The sequence below is a fragment of the Lithobates pipiens genome, unplaced genomic scaffold, assembly GCF_037356315.1.
Source record: "Lithobates pipiens isolate NorthernLeopardFrog02 unplaced genomic scaffold, aLitPip1_a1.2 Scaffold_27, whole genome shotgun sequence".
Taxonomy (NCBI): Eukaryota; Metazoa; Chordata; class Amphibia; order Anura; family Ranidae; genus Lithobates; species Lithobates pipiens.
The window spans coordinates 21,471,546-21,490,129 of NW_027507788.1; the positions used below are offsets into that span (position 1 = coordinate 21,471,546).

An 18,584-nucleotide genomic window follows, 5' to 3' on the forward strand; every position below is an offset into this window, starting at 1 on the left:
CTGTTTTGTTGCACCCCATTTCTGTGTTTTCATGCATAGGTCGTGAAAACAAGGCTAAGTGACTCAATATGTGATTACCATGTAAAGTACTTTTGCTTTTTAAGCACACATTAAAAAATAGCAACACGTTCAACTTTAATTGGGCGAGAGTATAGTAGGCCTGATTTTTCTCTGCTGCACTTCAGTAACTCTTACGGGTACCTATAAAGCTTATCTGCAAGGTACAGTGAGGTTGATTTCCAAAAACTAGGGAGTGCAAAATCTGGTGCAGATCTGAAACCTTTCAGCTTGCAGGCTTTATTGTCAAAGCTTAATTGAACAAGCTGAAGTTAGAAGCTGATTGGCTACCATGCGCAGCTGTTGCAGATTTTGCACCAGTTTTAGTAAATCAAAGTGAATGTCTCCTAAACATTTGTAGTGGCTCGTGACATCACCGGCGCATGCGCACTCAAGTCGTGACACCCATGCACATGCATGGAGTGACATCATGGCGGACCAGCCACTCAAACTGCTGGAGCATGCGAACCTGAAGGAAGACTGGGTGAACATTGAAGCCTTGTCACAGGGATCATATCTGGAAGTCTGTAATAATGTGCTAGTAACCTGCAGGAGGACTTTTTTTATTTTTAAGAGCGTTTACTACCATTTTAAGGGAGCTTGTTCCCTTAGGCATTCCGTTATCCTTAACTGGGAAGGAAGGTACCTGATTTGATATCCAATTCACACAAGAGTTCACGTAGCCACCTTAACCTTTAAATAGTTCATCCCACCTCATTTGGACACACTTTAGGTGAGGGGCAGGCTACAAAGAGGAACCTGCTCTTAATGGACAGTATTTAGTGCAGGAACAGGTTTTTGGCAAGTAGGGACATCCTAAGGTACATTGTCTGGTCCTGCTACCAATCTCGGCTTTGGCTACTGACTAGTTTTTGTCTAGTGAACCTGAACCTCACTGCATGATTGTTGCTACTTTCTGCCTGTTCCTGACTCTGACTCTGCTCATGTCCTGGTGTCCTTCCACTTGGCTATAACTTTATCAAGTTTGGAACCTGAATCCACCTTCGTCATCTCAGGTTCTGTTTACAGGTATGTGACAATCAGTGAATTTTCCAAAGCATTGAATTGTGATTGTGGTAGGCACAAACTAGCTGAAAGACTTTTTAAGAAAGTCTGATGGCACTCGAAATCCCATGGCAATGCCGCCCAGCCTAGCCCATTGCAGCAGTGTATTCTTGTGGAATTTTGAGTGCAGCTTCGGAAAGTGTCGCTGTCTTCTCCGATGCTGTCTCCCATCATTGTGCCAGCTTGACTTTGTGTCGGTTCTTATATAGCCATTGGGTGTGCCCATCCAATGGTGTCACTGTGAGACCCCGCCCCTTGTGATGTAATGTAACATCACCAGGGGCAGGGTCTTGTGGTGACGCCACCAGATGGCCACACCCAATGGCTATATAAGAACCGGCACAAAGCCAAGCTGGCACAATGATGGGAGACAGTGCTGTAGGAGTACCAGGTTGGTGGCGGAGAAGACTGAATGGTAGGGGAATGGGTAGGGGTACAATATACTCATTCACATAGGGAGGGGGGGCTGGGATATGAGGACCCCCTTGTTAAAGGGGGCTTGCAAACTCTGATAATCCCCCTGCCTACAGATCCCCACAACCACCACCTAGAGCTGTCAAGAAGAGGCTAACCTTTTTTGTTAAATTGGAATTGAAATGAAATTAAACCTAACAACAAAAATGTAATATCCTACCAATTCTTAGATGTGTTGGCTGCATTAGTTTTTTTTTTTCACCAGTTGATCCGACCATTTCTTTCACCAAGCTGTGCAGCAATTACTGTACATTTTTTTTTTTTTTTAACATTCACAAAAATTATATTTTTAATTCAGACAGGACTGTCCATGCATACAAAGCAGAGAATTGGTCAGTTTTTATTCGTATGAAACATTTATCCCAAGAGGGACAAAATAAAACTGTTGCTGTAATAACTTCTATACTGTTTGCTGGAGTTCAGCTTCAATTTATTAGTCAAGTCCATCTAAATCTGCTACAGGCATACGCCACTTTTAAGCACACAATGGGGTTTATTTACTTAAGCTGGAAAGTGTAAAATCAGGCTCACTTCTGCATAGAAACCAATGAACTTCCAGGTTTTATTAACAAAGTTTAATTGAAGAAGCTGAGGTTAGAAGCTCATTGGTTTCTATGCAGAAGTGAGTCTGCTTTTGCAATTTCCAGCTTTAGTAAATAAACCCCATTGTGTACTTAATAGTGGGGTATGCCTGTAGTGCATTTAATACTACTCTCTCGCTAGACTGACAATGCTGCTGTCCAAATGTGTTCAGACGAAATCCCAGTTTTAACGCATATTGCCTTGGAATTTTCATAAGTTTTGTTTGACATATGTCAACCTTCCAGTGCTCCTTGCTGCAAAGACCAGTTATAGGTGGGGGCAGCGGCCACTTGTTGGTATCTTAAATATAATAGTCAGGCAAAGCACTGACACTTTTGCTGCCATAGTGCTATGTGCTGCGTGTTTGGTGCTCTCCTGTGCCTTTAAGGAGGGGTGAGCTACCTCTAGGCTTACCTGCCCTCTGCCTATTCATTATAATGCATGTGCTTCCATTGTGGAAACTCTAAGCCCCTGTACACACGGTCGGAGATTTCCACAACCAAATCCGTCGGATTTTGCCCGTCGGATTTTGTCCGTCGGATCTTGTCCGAAACTGTTGCATACAGACGGTCGGACAAAGTTGGCGAAAAATCCGATCCTTCAGAACGTGATGACGTAATTTCGTTACGATGGGACTACATTCAGGCTAGTAGCCAATAGTTTTGATGTAGGAATTTGATCTGAGCATGCGTGGCACTTGGTCCGATCAAAATTCTCTACACATGATCGGAGTATGTCCGATCGGCCCAGTTGGTCGGGAAATATTTCCAACATGTTGGAAAATTGGGTCCGACGGATATTCCGATGGAATCAGTCCGATGCAGACCACACACAGTCAGATTATCCGACAACACGGTCCGATAGGACACATTCCGACGGATTCTCCGACCGTGTGTACAAGGGCTATGAAGTTAGAGTTAGAACTACAGAAAATGGGGTGCCTTGACGGAGCCTGTAGCTTACACATGTATTTGCATGTATTTGCAAATGTGGGAACACTAAACCCCTGTTCTTAACACATATTGTTAAATAGGAGCATTGGATTGGTTGCAGGCTGGTAAGTTGAGCTGGGAATTTTTTTTGTGGGTTTTGTTGGACATGCCTCGTCGTTCCATGTGATTCTTGCTGCAAAGACCCATTATGGGTGGGGACAGTGGCCACTTGCTTGTATCTAGGTCAATTGTCTCCTAAATTGGCCATAGTATGTATAAATGTTAGTTAATGAGGAAGTAAACCCTGATGGGTTTTACTTCTCCCCATCGTTCCCTGCAAAGTAAAAGTATAATGGGCTAGTATGCATCACATACTAGCCCATTATGTGGCACTTGCCTGCAATCGAAGCCCGTGCTGTCCCCGCTGGTGAAAGCATCCATATTCATCCCTCTTCCTTCGGGGGGCCACGGACTCTGACTCTGTGACTGGCTGGAACCACGTGACGTCACTCCCACGCATGCAGGTGGGAGCCATCAGTGGCGGCACCTGCGAGTGAAGAAATGGCACGGAGGTCCGTTTCTTCACAGTGCATGCGCTGATGACATCATTGGTCATCATCGGTCATCATCATCATCACTACAAGGCCAATATCTCCTAAACGGCACATGTTTGAGAGATATTTCCACTACTTATAGGTACAGTAAGCCTTATTCTAGGCTTACCTATAGGTAAGAGTGATGCAGGAGGCTTTACAACCACTTTAAGGACCTTAGATTGTAAGCTCCGCGAGGACAGGGACTGATGTGAATGTACAATATATACTGTATGTCTAAAGTAAATTGATGGTGCTATATAATTACCTATAATAAATAAATAATAAACCGTGTTCTTTGGATTAGCTCTCTATGGAGTTGATTTACTAAAACTGGAGAGTGCAAAATCTGGTGCAGCTCTGCAAGGAAACCAATCAACTTCCAGATTTTATCGTCAAAGCTTGATTGAACAAGATGAAGTTAGAAGCTGATTGGCTAGCATGCACAGCTGCACCAGATTTTGCACTCTCCAGTTTTAGCACATCAACCTCAATGTGTTCCATCACCTTCTGAAAAGCAAAAGGGCAAAAGCATTATATAATTTCCACCAAGCAATATACACAAAATAGAGTTACAACTCATCAGTCTCTTCATACCTCCGGTCCTGGGTAAATTCACAAGTGTGATCCACAGAAACAAAGGGAAACAATTTCATTGTGTAATTCAGTTTATTACTAAACCAATGGATAAAAGCGATGTAAAAACTCACATATGTATAGTGCACTTGCACTTTGTGTAATGGAAGTCCATACACATCTCCTGGCTCACAACACTCACTGCATACCTCCTCCTGGGGTGGGCGCCATGATATGATGACTGACTGGTCCTTGCTGACGCGTTTCATATTTGAGACTTTGTCAAGGGCTCAAATAGGAAACATCACCACGTTCCTTTTACTACGTTTTGCCTAACTTGACTCTTCCATTGCCACTGCTTATGTTCAGCCACAAAATGATTTTCTTATAATCCAATGGACATAAAGTGTACAATATCAAAATTATAAGACTTACATTTTCAGACATATAAATTATACAACATATAAAACTAAAAAATCGTACCAAACAGTTACCCTTTTATAGGGGGAGGCCGGCACAAGAAAATCCCCCATTACTGGCCATTCTAACCCAGATGACCTAAACTCAATAGACACTTTCAGTGCAATTATGGTTACAAAGCATTATACCCACATTAGTCCACAAGCCACAAACAGATCCAACCTCAAACTCATTGTAGACAAAAACCGTAGCCCTACCGAATAAGTTTTTTTTGTTTGTTTTGTTTTTTGTTTATTATGCACAGGCATGTACTTTAATTATCACTGAAGAAAAATAACCCAAGCAACAAGCAAATGTTGAATATATGTAAGGCTGTAAAAGACTCAATGGGCTTTCCAATGGACCTAAAACACAACATGTCCCAAGCTCTGGAAACTGCGATTCAGCATACTGTGTAATGAACCAGAGACTAGTGCAGCCCTCAAAGCGCATCGGAAAGATGCAGCAATGGACCAATGGCAGCAAAGTGGATAGCGCTCTTAGACTGGATTATTATAAGTACAATGAGCCAGAATGGGACCCCAAATATACCCAAAGTGCACCAGGGATACAAATTTAACTTAACTTTCTTGTCCAGGATGTGGGAATTAAATCAATTCTACGACTAAAATTAAACGATACCATGCTGTGGGCGTTGATGGCCTAATAACCTCCTAATAACCTCCGATCTGGCATCCAGGGGTGCATGGAGAGGGCATCTATATCCATTCCCTGGGAGATGGACTGAGGCCGCTCAAGAAGCCAAGCCGTGACTCGCCGGTGCGCCTCAATGATGTCATTGTAGCCCAGAAGGCCAAGCTCAGGTCTGAAGATGGACGTCTCTCGGAACCAACGTGGAATGCAAACTGGTCTGGTGCTGTGATGACGCATTTCACACGCATGCTTTTCTAAGGGACCTGTAATTCTTAGCTATATCATTATAACCAGTATTGGCTCGCGCCTGTGTTTTATTTGCTCTATACACACATTTTTTTCCAATGGTTCTTTAAAATTGGTCTGGAATTAAAGCTAAATATTTTATATCGTGCACCTTTTCATATGTATTCCATAAAGAATAATTCAGAGTTCTATGTCCATAGGCATTTGCATACTTTAAATTGTTTTTTATTGGAAATAAATTCCAGAGTTCTATGTCTATAGGCATTTGCATACATTGAAATTGGTTTGTATTGAAAAATAAAGTCTCAGGCTGTACGTTTAACCACAGAATATTCGACTTCCTCAGCCTCCGATTCTGTAGCTGTAACTTTTGGTTTCAGCTTTGAAAAGTTAACACTCATGTATTGTACATTTTCGCAATTCAGGTCTACTGATCCATCTTCTGGAGGTGGTTGGTGGTCCTGTTGAGGAATTTTCCCAACTTCATTGAGACCCTAGAAGATAATCAAATAATTTAAACTGTATAGAACCAAGACTTCCATATACAGTCTATAGTATAAAGCAAATTACTTGTCAGCAGCAATAAAATTATAAAACTAAAGAGAATTAATAAGTAAAAACTGTTTTAAATTCCCTGAAATTTCTGTGAAAGTTATGAGATTTCAGCCATATTGTGCCATTTTGGTTGAAATGCACTTTAAGTGGTTGTAAACTCTGCCCCACAACTTTGTCCCATGTAAATCAACATAAAACCCCTAATGAACCTAATGAGGGTCTGTGTTGTACCAAATACCTTCTACTTCTTAATAATAGACTTCACTGTACTTCACTGTGCTTCTAGGCATTGATAAAGCCATTGAATTTAATTTTGTATCCATCTTCTGACTTGTGCCTGTCCACAACTTTATCCTGGAGATCCTGGTGACCGTGCCTTGCCACCCATAGTTCATTATTTGCTTCAGTAGCACTACCAGGGACTAAAATGCTCCAGGAAAGCTATTTTCATGCTAAGCTAATCACAATGACCACAGTTAATCACAGTTGAAAGTCAATTGGCTTTGTGTGTGATTGAGAAGATGATTAGCTACACCTGAGTGAGTTTGTTTACAAGTTTTTTTTTAGGAGGGGGGCAATCCTTTTTCCAACTCTGTTCTTAAATAAAAAAAAAGAATTATGACATGTTGGTGTTATATGTTTCTCTTGGATGCTATAAGTTGCACTGAGTAAATACAGCTAGACAAAACAAAAATGATGCTTGTCTTCATTTCAGGCTGCAAAGCAACAACATGTGATTATTTTAAAGTGGGGTGATTCTTTTCTATACCCACTGTATATGCTTTTAATGTCTTTTTAACTTTTTGCATAATAAAATTTATGGTGTTTTAGATTTTGGTGTATTTTTTAAGCTATATTAATACCGACAGGCCACCTTGGATCACCCACTTCCTTCTTTTCTTTTGCTATTTTATACACTGTGCCTTTACATTTTTTTATCAACTTTATTGCTATCCATAAATGCCATTACAGGTCCTCTTTTAGAGATAAGGGGTCTATTATACCCCAGATGTCTCCTCTGGCCTCCACAGTATCTTATCAAACTGAGATCGGTATGATCAGATGTTTGTACAAGCCGGTAACATCTTGTCAACAGTAAACAAAATGCTCGCTGCTTTCAGTTTCTGATCTCACAGAGAAGGACAACATCAGTTCCTCTCTCATTGTTCAGGCCACGGGATGCTGCCAGTTGGAGCGGGAGAGGGTGGCCACTTGTAGAAGTGATTGAGTGGCTCTATAGCCACTCAAATCACGTCTACATTGAAGGTAATTGCCAGCTGCAGGCATCATCGCGGTACAACCACTGAAACCCTAGGACGCCATATGATGTCCTATGGGCAGAAAGTGGTTACAACATATCAAATCTTTACTTTTTGAGTTCAGTTTCTCTTTAAATTCAGCGTATAAATTTTCTAATGTGCAACCATATTTTTACCATAAGCTCTGCAATAGCTGGCTTGGTTATGAATTTCACTTTAGAGTTTTTGAAGTTGGACCAAGTAAAACAGCACCCAGAAATATAACCGATTTTTTTTTCTAGGATAACTTACATTAGAAAACATTTCTGAATTGTCGTAGATATTTTCAACAACACTATCATGGGTCGGCATTGAAGCTTCTTTATTCTGCATCATCTTTCTTCTGAAAAATGTAAAAAGGAAGTGCAGATTCATGTTGATAATAAAGTACAAAAACTACAGATCCTACTCATATGTTCCTCAACAGTAGAAAGCCAAGAGCAAAGTCCGGTCAAAGTTCAGAATTTATCTTTACTTGTGTGAGATGTTTCCAATGTTTGTGATCGTTTGATAGACTAATATGTCTAAATAATTGTTGTCATTCAACAACATTTGGAAGAGAACAAATTAAGACATCTGAAATGCTGAACCCAGAGCAACCAATAATAATCCATTTTGGAGTTGACCAGACTCACCTTAGCCCTTGTACACACGGTCAGACATTTCGACAACCAAATCCGTCTGAGTTCAATAATGGGAGTAGATTCTTGGCATACCTCCAAGACAGCTGATTGGAGGAAAGGAACATCCCCCCACACATAGGCAGAGATTTGCAGAGCTGTGCTGTGACATGGCAAGCTATCTGCTAATCTATTTATAGCGACCTCCATCAACACAAATTTCGGGCTGGTTTTAACTTGGTTGACAGAAAACTTTTCAGAAGTTATCATGCTGATAACAGAGCAACGAAACAGCAGAAACACACGTGACATAGTGCTTTGGCGAGAGATAAGAAAACACTACAGCTCTATGTGCCCAGCTCAAATTTCATTAATCGGGTTTACATCCACTTTAATGCATAGAATGCATTAAGATAAAATAAACTTTTGCCTTTACAACCCTTTTAAAGTGCATGTAAAGATCAACAAGGAGCTTATGTTTTTGCTCTCTTTGGCCTCTTAAAGTGGTTGTAAACCCTTACAAACCACTTTGACCTACAGGTAAGCCTAGATTAAAGCTTACCTGTAGGTCCAAGAAATATCTCCTAAACCTATACGGTTTAAGAGATATTTGCAAAAAAAGACAGGCACCGCTGTCTACGGCGCATGCGCCATAGATAGCGGCGCGCAGGTGCACTGAGCATGCTGCTGCTAACGCCGATATGCTGTTAGTGGCAGCTACCATGCGCCTGCGCGGGAGTGATGTCATCGCAGCTCCGGCCAATCACAGCGCCGGAGCCACGATACCTGGAAAGAAGCTGGACGCTCTGTGGAAGAGGGGACAGCGGGGACATCGCTGGCTCCTGTGTCAGGTAAGTGACACATAACTACGCAATGCAATGTGGGGGTGTGGCAAGGGGTGTGTCCTATGCCTACATTCTTTTTTCTAATAAGTGTCCCTCATTATTATCTCAGAAAGTTGGGAGGTATGTCTAAGGACTAGTAAGCTGCAAAATATTTGTAATGTTTGATTGTTCATGGGTTTAGATATACTATTTAAAGCAGAACTGATTGGTTAAAGGTGGTTATTGCATTTTACTCCTTGCATGTGTGTAAGGAGGACATTCTCAACTGGTAGTGGAAGTGGCAAACTATATACATGAGATACACTATATTGTCAAAAGTATGGGTACGCCTGTCTTTACACGCACATGACCTTTAATGGCATCCCAGTCTTAATCCGTAGGGTTCAATATTGAGTTGGCCGACCCTTTGCAGATATAACAACATATTATTTTTGGTAATACTAAGTAGGTTCAACCAGGAACAGTCCAAGATTTAGTCAGCTTGCTTATATAAAATCCTGTGGAAAGCTGAGACTAATAACAATGTCTGGCTACCAGGTAAGATGTGGACTTAGGAATGGAGGCTTCATCCCACCCAAAGTTGTACAAATCCTCCGAGCTCCAGGACCCAGAATAGAACTTTGTAAGATTCAGAGAAAACAAAAAGTTTGTTCTTTTATCATCAGTAACAAACCCTTAAAGTGTTACTGAACCCAGGAGCTTTCACTTGCCTGCATTCACTATATCAGGTCACCCACAGTACACAGAGCATGGAAGTGCAAATATTTTAGTAACCTCTAGTTACTTTAGTTTACCGTTTCCCATTGGCAGTATATAGCAGTCTTGTAACTTCTATCAGTGTCTGGTTAAAGCTTGTGCAGAGCCCCCCCAAGGCTCTGTACTATCAAGAGATGGATTGGAGAGGATCAGAAAAGACAGGATCAAACAGCCTTTTTACACAATGCAGAGGATTAACCCCTTAGGAACCACAGTTGAGTATATAAGTATGCTTCCCTGCACATACAGACTGATTTGACTGTTGTGGGTTTAGTAACACTTTAAGCTCCTCACCATGTGTAGGGGAGAATCCTAGGGGACACATAGACACCATCAATATTCCTGACAGACAGTGCCTCTTAATACCTAATTCATGAGCATCTATGAGCTCATCTCTTCTTTTGAGTGTAATTAATATCACTGGCCAATGTCAATTGATTGTTTTCAGTAAAGCTGTTAATGGTTGTTCTCAATGCTTTGCCTAGGTATAAGGCTACTTTATCTTTCTAAGTTCTAACTATGTAGCAATTCTACTATCAATAGCTTGTTAAATAGACAATATCAGGCATTTATCAATTATATCACACAGCAAGACAATGCTAAACAGAAAGAGTGGGGCAAATTTACTATAAAACTGGACATACACTGAGAAAATTTCTGCTGGATCCTGATGACCAGGACAAAATTCAAGCCATGGGTGGCCTGGTGGTCCAACCCAACATCCTTCAATCTGAAAATTGAAGGAGCCAGGAGGGAAATTGTTGGCTGAACAGCAGCTGTGTCCAATCAGATGCAGAGGCTGTCAAAATACAATAAAGAAAATGTATCCACAAGAGCAATCTAAAGCCTCATACATGCGATCGGACTTTGTACAAACTTTCCCGTTGATTTTTGTACAAGAACTTGTATTGCATACACACGGCAGGACTTTTTCCAGTCAACTTTCACCAAATCACATGGTTTATCTGCTCTTTACCGCCACCTTTGGTCAACTTCTGTATTGTTGTCTGATCTTTTGCATTGGTTCTGAGCATGCGTGTTTGTACTTTGTACAAAAGTCCTATGGTTTTCTGTACACACGATCAGACTTTGCTCTATTGGACTTTTGTTGCCAGAAAGTTTGTCCATTTGCACAGCCAACAAAAGTCAGATGAAAACCGAAAAAGTTTGTCCGATGGAGCGTACACACGGTCGGATGTTGCCTTAAAACAGCTAATTTTGCATGTTTGTTGTCAAAAAGTCTGATCGTGTGTATGGGCCTTTACAGTGTATGACCAGTTGAATAACCCATTCACACTTGGGAATGGAGCCATTTGCAATTACCCATCAGGGACTTGGCAGGGATCCATGTGAATAGGTGTGGGGGAGGAGGTGGGGAAGTCCCACTGAAAGCAGTGCAGTTATATATACATGGCATCTTGATTTGTGTCTGTGCTTTTAACTTGCTTGATAATTATCCACCATAGGACAATGGAAATTGTAAAAAAAAAAAACTTACTTTCTGTAGAAAATTATTAATAAAACTCCAGTCACTATCAATACAGCTGCAAAGCATCCAGCAAATATTGCAGCAGATGGAAATGCTTTAGACGTTAACTGAGCTGAGAAGAAGAAAAAAAATGCTTACCATTAGAAATTAATTAAAATCCGATGATCAATATTAACCTCCCTGGCGGTATGATTCGTTCTGGTTTTAGGTGCTGAAAGCGGTATAATTATTTTGCATGGAAATTTGGCGTTTTATATTGTAGTCCTGTAATTCTTAGGAATAACTCTCTTAAATCTGTTCAAACCAGAGTCTAGCAGACATCCCGGGTATGATAAAGTTTATAATATAATAAATAATAATAAAAATTATTCAATAATGTAATCAAATCCCAAAACACTGAAATTTGCTCAGTTGCAGAATTGTCGCTGTCATTAGATTTAGACCCCTTTCACACTGGGGCGTTTTTCAGGCGTTTTCCATGCGCTTTAGCGTTAAAAAAAGCGCCTGAAAGAAGCCGCAACTGCAATCCCAATGTAAAAGCCCGAGTGCTTTCACACCGAGATTCCTTTCACACTGGGGCGTTTTTCAGGTGCTTTAGCGTTAAAAAAAGCGCCTGAAAGAAGCTGCAACTGCAATCCCAATGTAAAAGCCCGAGTGCTTTCACACTGAGGCGCTGCGCTGGCAGGGCGTCAAAAAAAGTCCTGCAAGCAGCTTCTTTGCAGCACTTTTGGAGCGGTGAATACAGCGATCCTAAAGCGCCCCTTCCCATTGAAATCAATGTGAAGCGCCTGTAAAACACCTGAAAAACGCTATTGGCAGCAGCGTTTTGTGGACACTTTTAACCCTTTATTTGGCCACTAGCAGGGGTTAAAAACGCCCCAATAAAGCTCGAAAAACGCTGGTAAAGCGCTGCTAGTTTAAGCGACGCTTTACGAGCGTTTTTTGGGTGCTGACATTGTGAAAGGGCTCTTAAAGCACTTGGGCTTTCACATTGGGACTGCAGATGAGGCTTCTTTCAAGCGCTTTACAGGCGCTTTTTTTAACGCTAAAGCGCCGAAAAAACGCCTGAAAAACGCCTGAAAAACGCCCCAGTGTGAAAGGGGTCTTAGTGTTTGATGACGAATTTCCCCACAAATCGCTATCGCTCAATTCTGCAAGTGATTATAATTTATTATCGCTGTTTTTTAGTTGGTCTAAAATCACTTTTAAAATAAAGGGACACTTTTTGGTTGCTATGGGCAATCTCCAAATTCCAGGCAGAAAAAACAGTATTTATAATATAAAAGTGCATGCAGGGCACTGCACAGACCACTAGGGACAAAGGGGGTGTGTATTTTTTAAATACAGTACTGTAATCTGTAAGATTACAGTACTGTGTGTGTTTTACTTTTTTGAATTAACGTCGTAACGTCGCAGGGAATGGAGAACGACGGCACTCGGGCACTGTGTGAATCAAGCGGAGGACGGCTCGCTCACACAGCGCAGGGACATCGCTGGATCCAGGGGACAAGGTAAGTAACTTCTCCCTGTATCCAGCGATGCGATCCCGAGTCTGGCTACCGCTCGTGGAACTAAAATCCCAACCCGAGCCAGACTCGGGATTACCGCCAGGGAGGTTAATGGACAACAAATATGCAAGGAACATTGGATTACATTTTTTAAAGAAGCAGAGCTTAATAACTATGGGAAAGCTGTGTTTATGTCAATCAACCAACCATGTCCTGTTTTTTTTTTTATGTTCCCCACACATGACTGGGAACTTAATACGGACACATGAGCGCCTCATTTACTAACGTTCATGCTGCAAAGTGAATAGCGAAAAGGAAACAAATAGTGCAGTGCTCTAAAAATTTTGTGACTCCTGTATCAAATAACAGGTAATGAGCCTAATACATGAAAAAGAAAAACACGTACAAAAATAATATACAATGTGACTGATAATAAATGTCCAAAAAAATCTGGGTGGCAAAATATAATGCAAAACTCCATGTGAATGTCCAAGCTGTGAACCGGGATGTATAGCTAATGCAGCGTACACACGACCAGACCTTTTGACAGCAAAGGTCCGACGGAACGAGTCAGTCGGACAATTTGATCATGTGTGGGCTCCATCGGATCTTTGCTTGCCAAAAATCCGGCGGACTTTAGAAATAGAACATGTTTTACATTTTTTCACCGGAACTCCGCCGGACCGAGAAATCTGTTCGTGTGTATGCTAGTCCGACGGACAAAAACGGACGCAAGGGCAGCTATTGGCTACTGGCTATGAACTTCCTTATTCTAGTCCGGTCGTACGTCATCACGTTCAAATCCGTCGGACTTTGGTGTGATTGTGTGTGGCCAAGTCCTTTCAATCGGAAAGTCCGTCGGAACTCCGCCGAAAGTCCATCGGAAAGACCGTCGGACCTAGTCCCTCGAAAAGTCCGGTCGTGTGTACGCGGCATTAGAGTGAGGGGTACCACCACCGAAAGTTAGAAGGCTTACCAGAACGTTTGAACCCACAAGAACGTATATATTCTGATGGTCAAACGGGCTTGTGTTGTTTGGTACAACCAATGAGAATGGACACTGGGACCCTCGGATTACTGCAACAGGAACACCCGGTTATCCTCAAGATGGAGATAACCTTATGGATGTGTCTCAAAAAAGACGATGTTCAGATGTCTATAAATGTAATAGGGGTAGTTAAAGAGGGGAGAACAGAAAGGGCCAATAGCATAATTCCGTTTTGAATGTAAATAAATTTTAATGAAGTTAGAAAACTTACATTTGGCGGTAAAATCAGCGCTTTTAAAATCAAATGGCGGCAGTGGAGTCCTTCCCTCACTGCAAACTGAATAGCCTCTATTACGTTAATAAATCCCCCACATAGAATGAGTTTGTGAGATCCTTATCCTTACCTGTTTCATTGAATAGCTCCAGAACAAGCTCTCCATGTATATTGGAAGCCACACACTGTATATTCTGACTCTCTCCAGTGTTTATTTGAAGGGTGAGTGTGCTGTTGGTACCTGATTTTGATTTCCCCGTGAAAATACTAATTTTGTCATTCATGTGGTTTGCATTATTATAAGACACCCCATTATGTTTCCACTTTAGAGTCGGTTCAGGAAATGATTGAATTAGACAAGTGCATTCAAGGCGATTTTCAACTTTATGACATCTGCCATCGACAAATCTGGGACTATCTATAACAGAAGGAAAAATTTGTAAAAAAAAAGATGATATCAAATAATGTGCAATATGAGCTTATCCCTGCTGAGTTTCCATGCTTGGCAATGAGGCCACCAATCCTATTAAGAGCGAGATTTGAGGCATTTAAAGGGATTTTTCCTGCCAACTTCTGGAAGCAAAACTGCCTCTAAACGATGCCCATGTGCATCTTAGGTCTTAGTGGTTTCGTGATTTAGAAAATAATTTTAGGCTTTTATTTTAGTATAACATGATGGTCAAACATTCCCCATAGACACACTCCTAAACCTTGTGGACGGCCTTCCCAGAAGAGTTGAAGCTGTTATAGCTGCAAAGGGTGGGCCGACTCAATATTGAACCCTACGGACTAAGACTGGGATGTCATTAAAGTTCACGTGTGTGTAAAGGCAGGTGTCCCAAAACTTTTGGTAATATAGTGTATATATTTCATCAGTGATGTCACTACCACCCCGTTCCTTTACTTACATTGGCAAGGATTTCCAACCATTAAAGTAAATGGGGACAGTGATGGACTGGTTGTTAAGGACACAGTGGTGCCTGCCTGCTGTTCCTCCTTTCTTTTATTGTTATTGTTTTCCTCTGTCCACAGTCTCTGACCATCTCTTGTTCCATGACTGCAGTCTCTGACAACTTTGAATAGTATGTCCAACCCTTTAGTAATATCAGGGGTTGGGCTATAAAGCAAGTTGTCCAACAGGGTTCACAAAGATCATTAAAAGAATGATAAACTATAATGTAATATTGAAGCAGAAAGAAATACAGGTCAATTTACTTACAAAGAATCTTCATGGTGACTGAAGTCTCCTTACTTTCATAAGTGTTTGTGGCTTGGCAAGTATAAATTCCTTCAGCAGTGAGGGACACATTAATGAAAGTGAGATTAACCGTAGAGAAGGAAGTCAATGTTCCATTGGAGGATTTCCAGCCCAAGGAGGATGTTGGTAAACGGTCAGCAGAGCAGGTCAGGGAGAGCCATGACCCCTCTAGAGGGTATATGGTATTATTGGCATCCATGGTGCAACCACTACTAGAAGGTATTTTTGGCTCTTTGTTAATAATGGAACATTTGATCTCAGGTGCTCTTAAGGGATCTATAACAACATTTTTAAAAGAACATGAATTTTCTGCTGTCTTCTCTGAAGAGATTCTCCGCTCAGTAATAGAAATTTCTCAAAATTATCATCATGGTGATAACACTAGCTGCCAAATCAATTAACATGTATGGACTGTTACTATGAGAGTGACAAACTGTAGAGGTCCAGCTATGAATTTGTATTTGTCACAATAAAACTGTGGTTAGGAGCTCCCTCAGGAAGTTGCCTTGCTGCCATATAACTTACTGAGTGACTCAGTGGTGGCCCGTCCATAGGGGGTGCACGGGTGCCGCTCCCCCTCCAGGCAGTCACAAAAAAAAAAAGATTAAAAAAATTCTATTCCCACAAAAACAACCTAGTGAAGGGGGATCTGAGCATGACCTTGGAGACACATTGGGGTTGATTTACTAAGGGCAAATAGACTGGGCACTTTGCAAGTGCAGTTGAACACTGTAAGGGCATTTGCTCCCGAACCTAGTAAATAAGGGAAAGCTTCACTTCGCAAAGAATACCCAATTGCATGCAAGAAAAATAAAATAAAATAAATAAATTTTTGCTTGCACCTGATTGGATGATGGACCTCAGCAGAGCTTCCCTTCGTTTACTAAACTCTGGAGCAAATGCTACTGCAGAGTGCAAGGGCATCCTATTGACTGTCAACTCTAGAGAAATCACTTTTATTGTGACAAATACAAATTAATAAGTGGATTGATCCCTATGCCCTGGATCAAGCATTCTTTTACTACATATAAGCTAATTCACCCAGGGTTCCTGTGGAGACTCAACTGGGCAATAGCTGCCACATTTGATTCATTCATAAGCTCCAAGCTTGAAATCTAGCACTACATAATCTACTTCCATAATATCACTTAAGAAGATAGTTGGTAAAAGTGCACCTCATCCACGACAGTCCAAGGTAAAAAAAAAACTGTTTATTTAAACTTTTTAACTTTTTTTACAACGTAATAATAAAAACGTTTTAAAAAGTTTGATTGATTTACATGTCTAATGCCCCGTACACACGAGAGGACTTATGTCCGACAGACCTCCAAAGGAGTTCCGCCGGAGTTCCGCCGGAGTTCCGACGGAGTTCTGGCGGACTTTTCGACCGAACGGACTTGGACACACACCATCACACCAAACTCCGACGGAGTCGAACGTGATGACGTACGACTGGATTCGAATAAGGAAGTTCATAGCCAGTAGCCAATAGCTGCCCTAGCGTCGGTTTTAGTCCGTCGGAATAGCATACACACGAGCGAATTTTTCGAAGGGGACCGGGTCCGGCGGAGTTCCGTCGGGAAAATTTGAAGCATGCTTCATTTCTAAAGTCCGTCAGACTTTAGCGAAGCTAAAGTCCGTTGCAGCCCACACACGATCGGATAGTCTGACGGACTCAGTCCGTCGGAGTTTGGATGTCGAAAAGTCCGCTCGTGTGTACGGGGCAAAAGAGTTGTCCTCTGTATATAATTGTCTCCTATATCCATACACTCCAGTTACATAATACACGAGTAAAGGACCCAATTTAATTACAGTCCACAATTCAACATCCAATGACCAAAGGAGAAAGGAGAGGAGAAGATTCTCAGTTCTTGATACATTTTGCAGAGAAATTAGCTTCTTCGGGAGAGGGAATAAAGGAGTAAGGATGAGCCGAACACCCCCGTTTGGTTCGTCACAGAACTTGCAAACAGGCAAAAAACTCAGACGAACACACAAGCACCGTTAAAGTCTATGGGACACTAACATGAAAAATCAAAAGTGCTAATTTTAAAGGCTTATATAAAAGTTATTGTCATAAAAAGTGTTTGGGGACTCGGGTCCTGCCCCAGGGGACATGTTTCAATGCAAATATTTTTTTTTTAAACTGACATTTTTTCTGGAGCAGTGGTTTTTTATTTAATGCTTAAAGTGAAACAATAAAAATGAAATATTCCTTTAAATATTGTGCCTGGGGTGTATCTATAGTATGCCTGTAAAGTGGCGTTGTTTTTCCCATGTTTAGAACAGTACCACAGCAAAATGACCTTTCTAAAGTAAACATTGTCATTTAAAATTGATTGCGGCTCTAACGAATTGTCGGGTCTCGGCAATATAAATAAAACTCATTGAAAAAAAAGGCCCTTTGGGTCTGGTATGAATAATAAGGGGAACCGCAAACCAAAATAAATTGCGTGCGGACCCCCCCAAAATCCATACCAGACCTGAAGGGCCTGGTATGGATTTTGGGGGGGTCCGCACGCAATTTATTTTGGTTTTTTTAAATTGCGTGCGGACCCCCCCAAAATCCATACCAGGCCCTTCAGGTCTGGTATGGATATTATGGAGAACCCTATGCCAAATGTAAAAAAAAAATGGCGTAGGGGTCCCCCCCAAAATCCATACCAGACCCTTATCTGAGCAATTCAACCTGGCAGGCCATAGGAAAAGCGGGAAGCTATATAACAGCTATCATCGAGAAGAAGCGTCACTCGGCGGGAACTGTTGCAGCTTTTTTTTCTTTTTCGGTCCGTTTTTTTTATTTTTTAATAAAGGACTTGTCCCAAGCGGTCTCTTGTATTTTTTACCATTTATAACACTTTTTTGTGAATTGGTAGGGGTACAATGTACCCCATTACCAATTCACATAGGGGGATCTGGGGGTCCCCCTGTTAAAGGGGGTTCCAGATTCCGATAAGTCCCCTGGCCACAGACCCCCACAACCACCGGGCAAGGGTTGTGGGGATGAGGCTCTTGTCCTCATTAACATGGGGACAAGGTGCTTTGGGGTCAGACCCCAAAGCACCCTCCCCATTGTGAGGGCATGTGGCCTGGTACGGTTCAAGGGGGGGTGTTCTCTCATCCCCCCCTTTTCCTACGGCCTGCCAGGTTGCATGCTTGAATAAGGTTCTGGTATGGATTTTGGGGGAACCTCCATGCAATTTTTTTTTTAATTGTTGGTTTGCCTTAGGACCAGACCCAAAGTGTCATGGTTATGCAGTGATCTTCCTGTGTTTGCTTACCTTCCCTCATGTCTTCAGACTAAGAAGCCAGCTACTTCCACCTGGTGGTTTTTATAACCTCTCCTCTAAGCATG

At 41.6% G+C, this 18,584-nt stretch overlaps 1 protein-coding gene across 2 annotated transcripts in view; it reads right to left on the bottom strand.

The window, feature by feature from the left end:
* Positions 1-4,353: 4,353 nt before the first annotated feature.
* LOC143933641 (sialic acid-binding Ig-like lectin 14) overlaps positions 4,354-18,584 on the bottom strand; it is a 55,715-nt gene continuing 41,484 nt past the window's right edge. The window contains exons 6-10 of one of the 2 annotated variants that reach the window (XM_077456593.1): positions 15,191-15,505; positions 14,102-14,389; positions 11,211-11,313; positions 7,744-7,834; positions 4,354-6,132 (exon numbers count right to left, since the gene is read on the bottom strand). In XM_077456593.1, coding sequence (XP_077312719.1) covers positions 5,944-6,132; positions 7,744-7,834; positions 11,211-11,313; positions 14,102-14,389; positions 15,191-15,505 — 986 coding nt within the window. In that variant the 3' untranslated portion in view covers positions 4,354-5,943. The remainder of the gene's footprint in view (positions 6,133-7,743; positions 7,835-11,210; positions 11,314-14,101; positions 14,390-15,190; positions 15,506-18,584) is intronic. The other variant, XM_077456594.1, reaches the window with a different exon arrangement.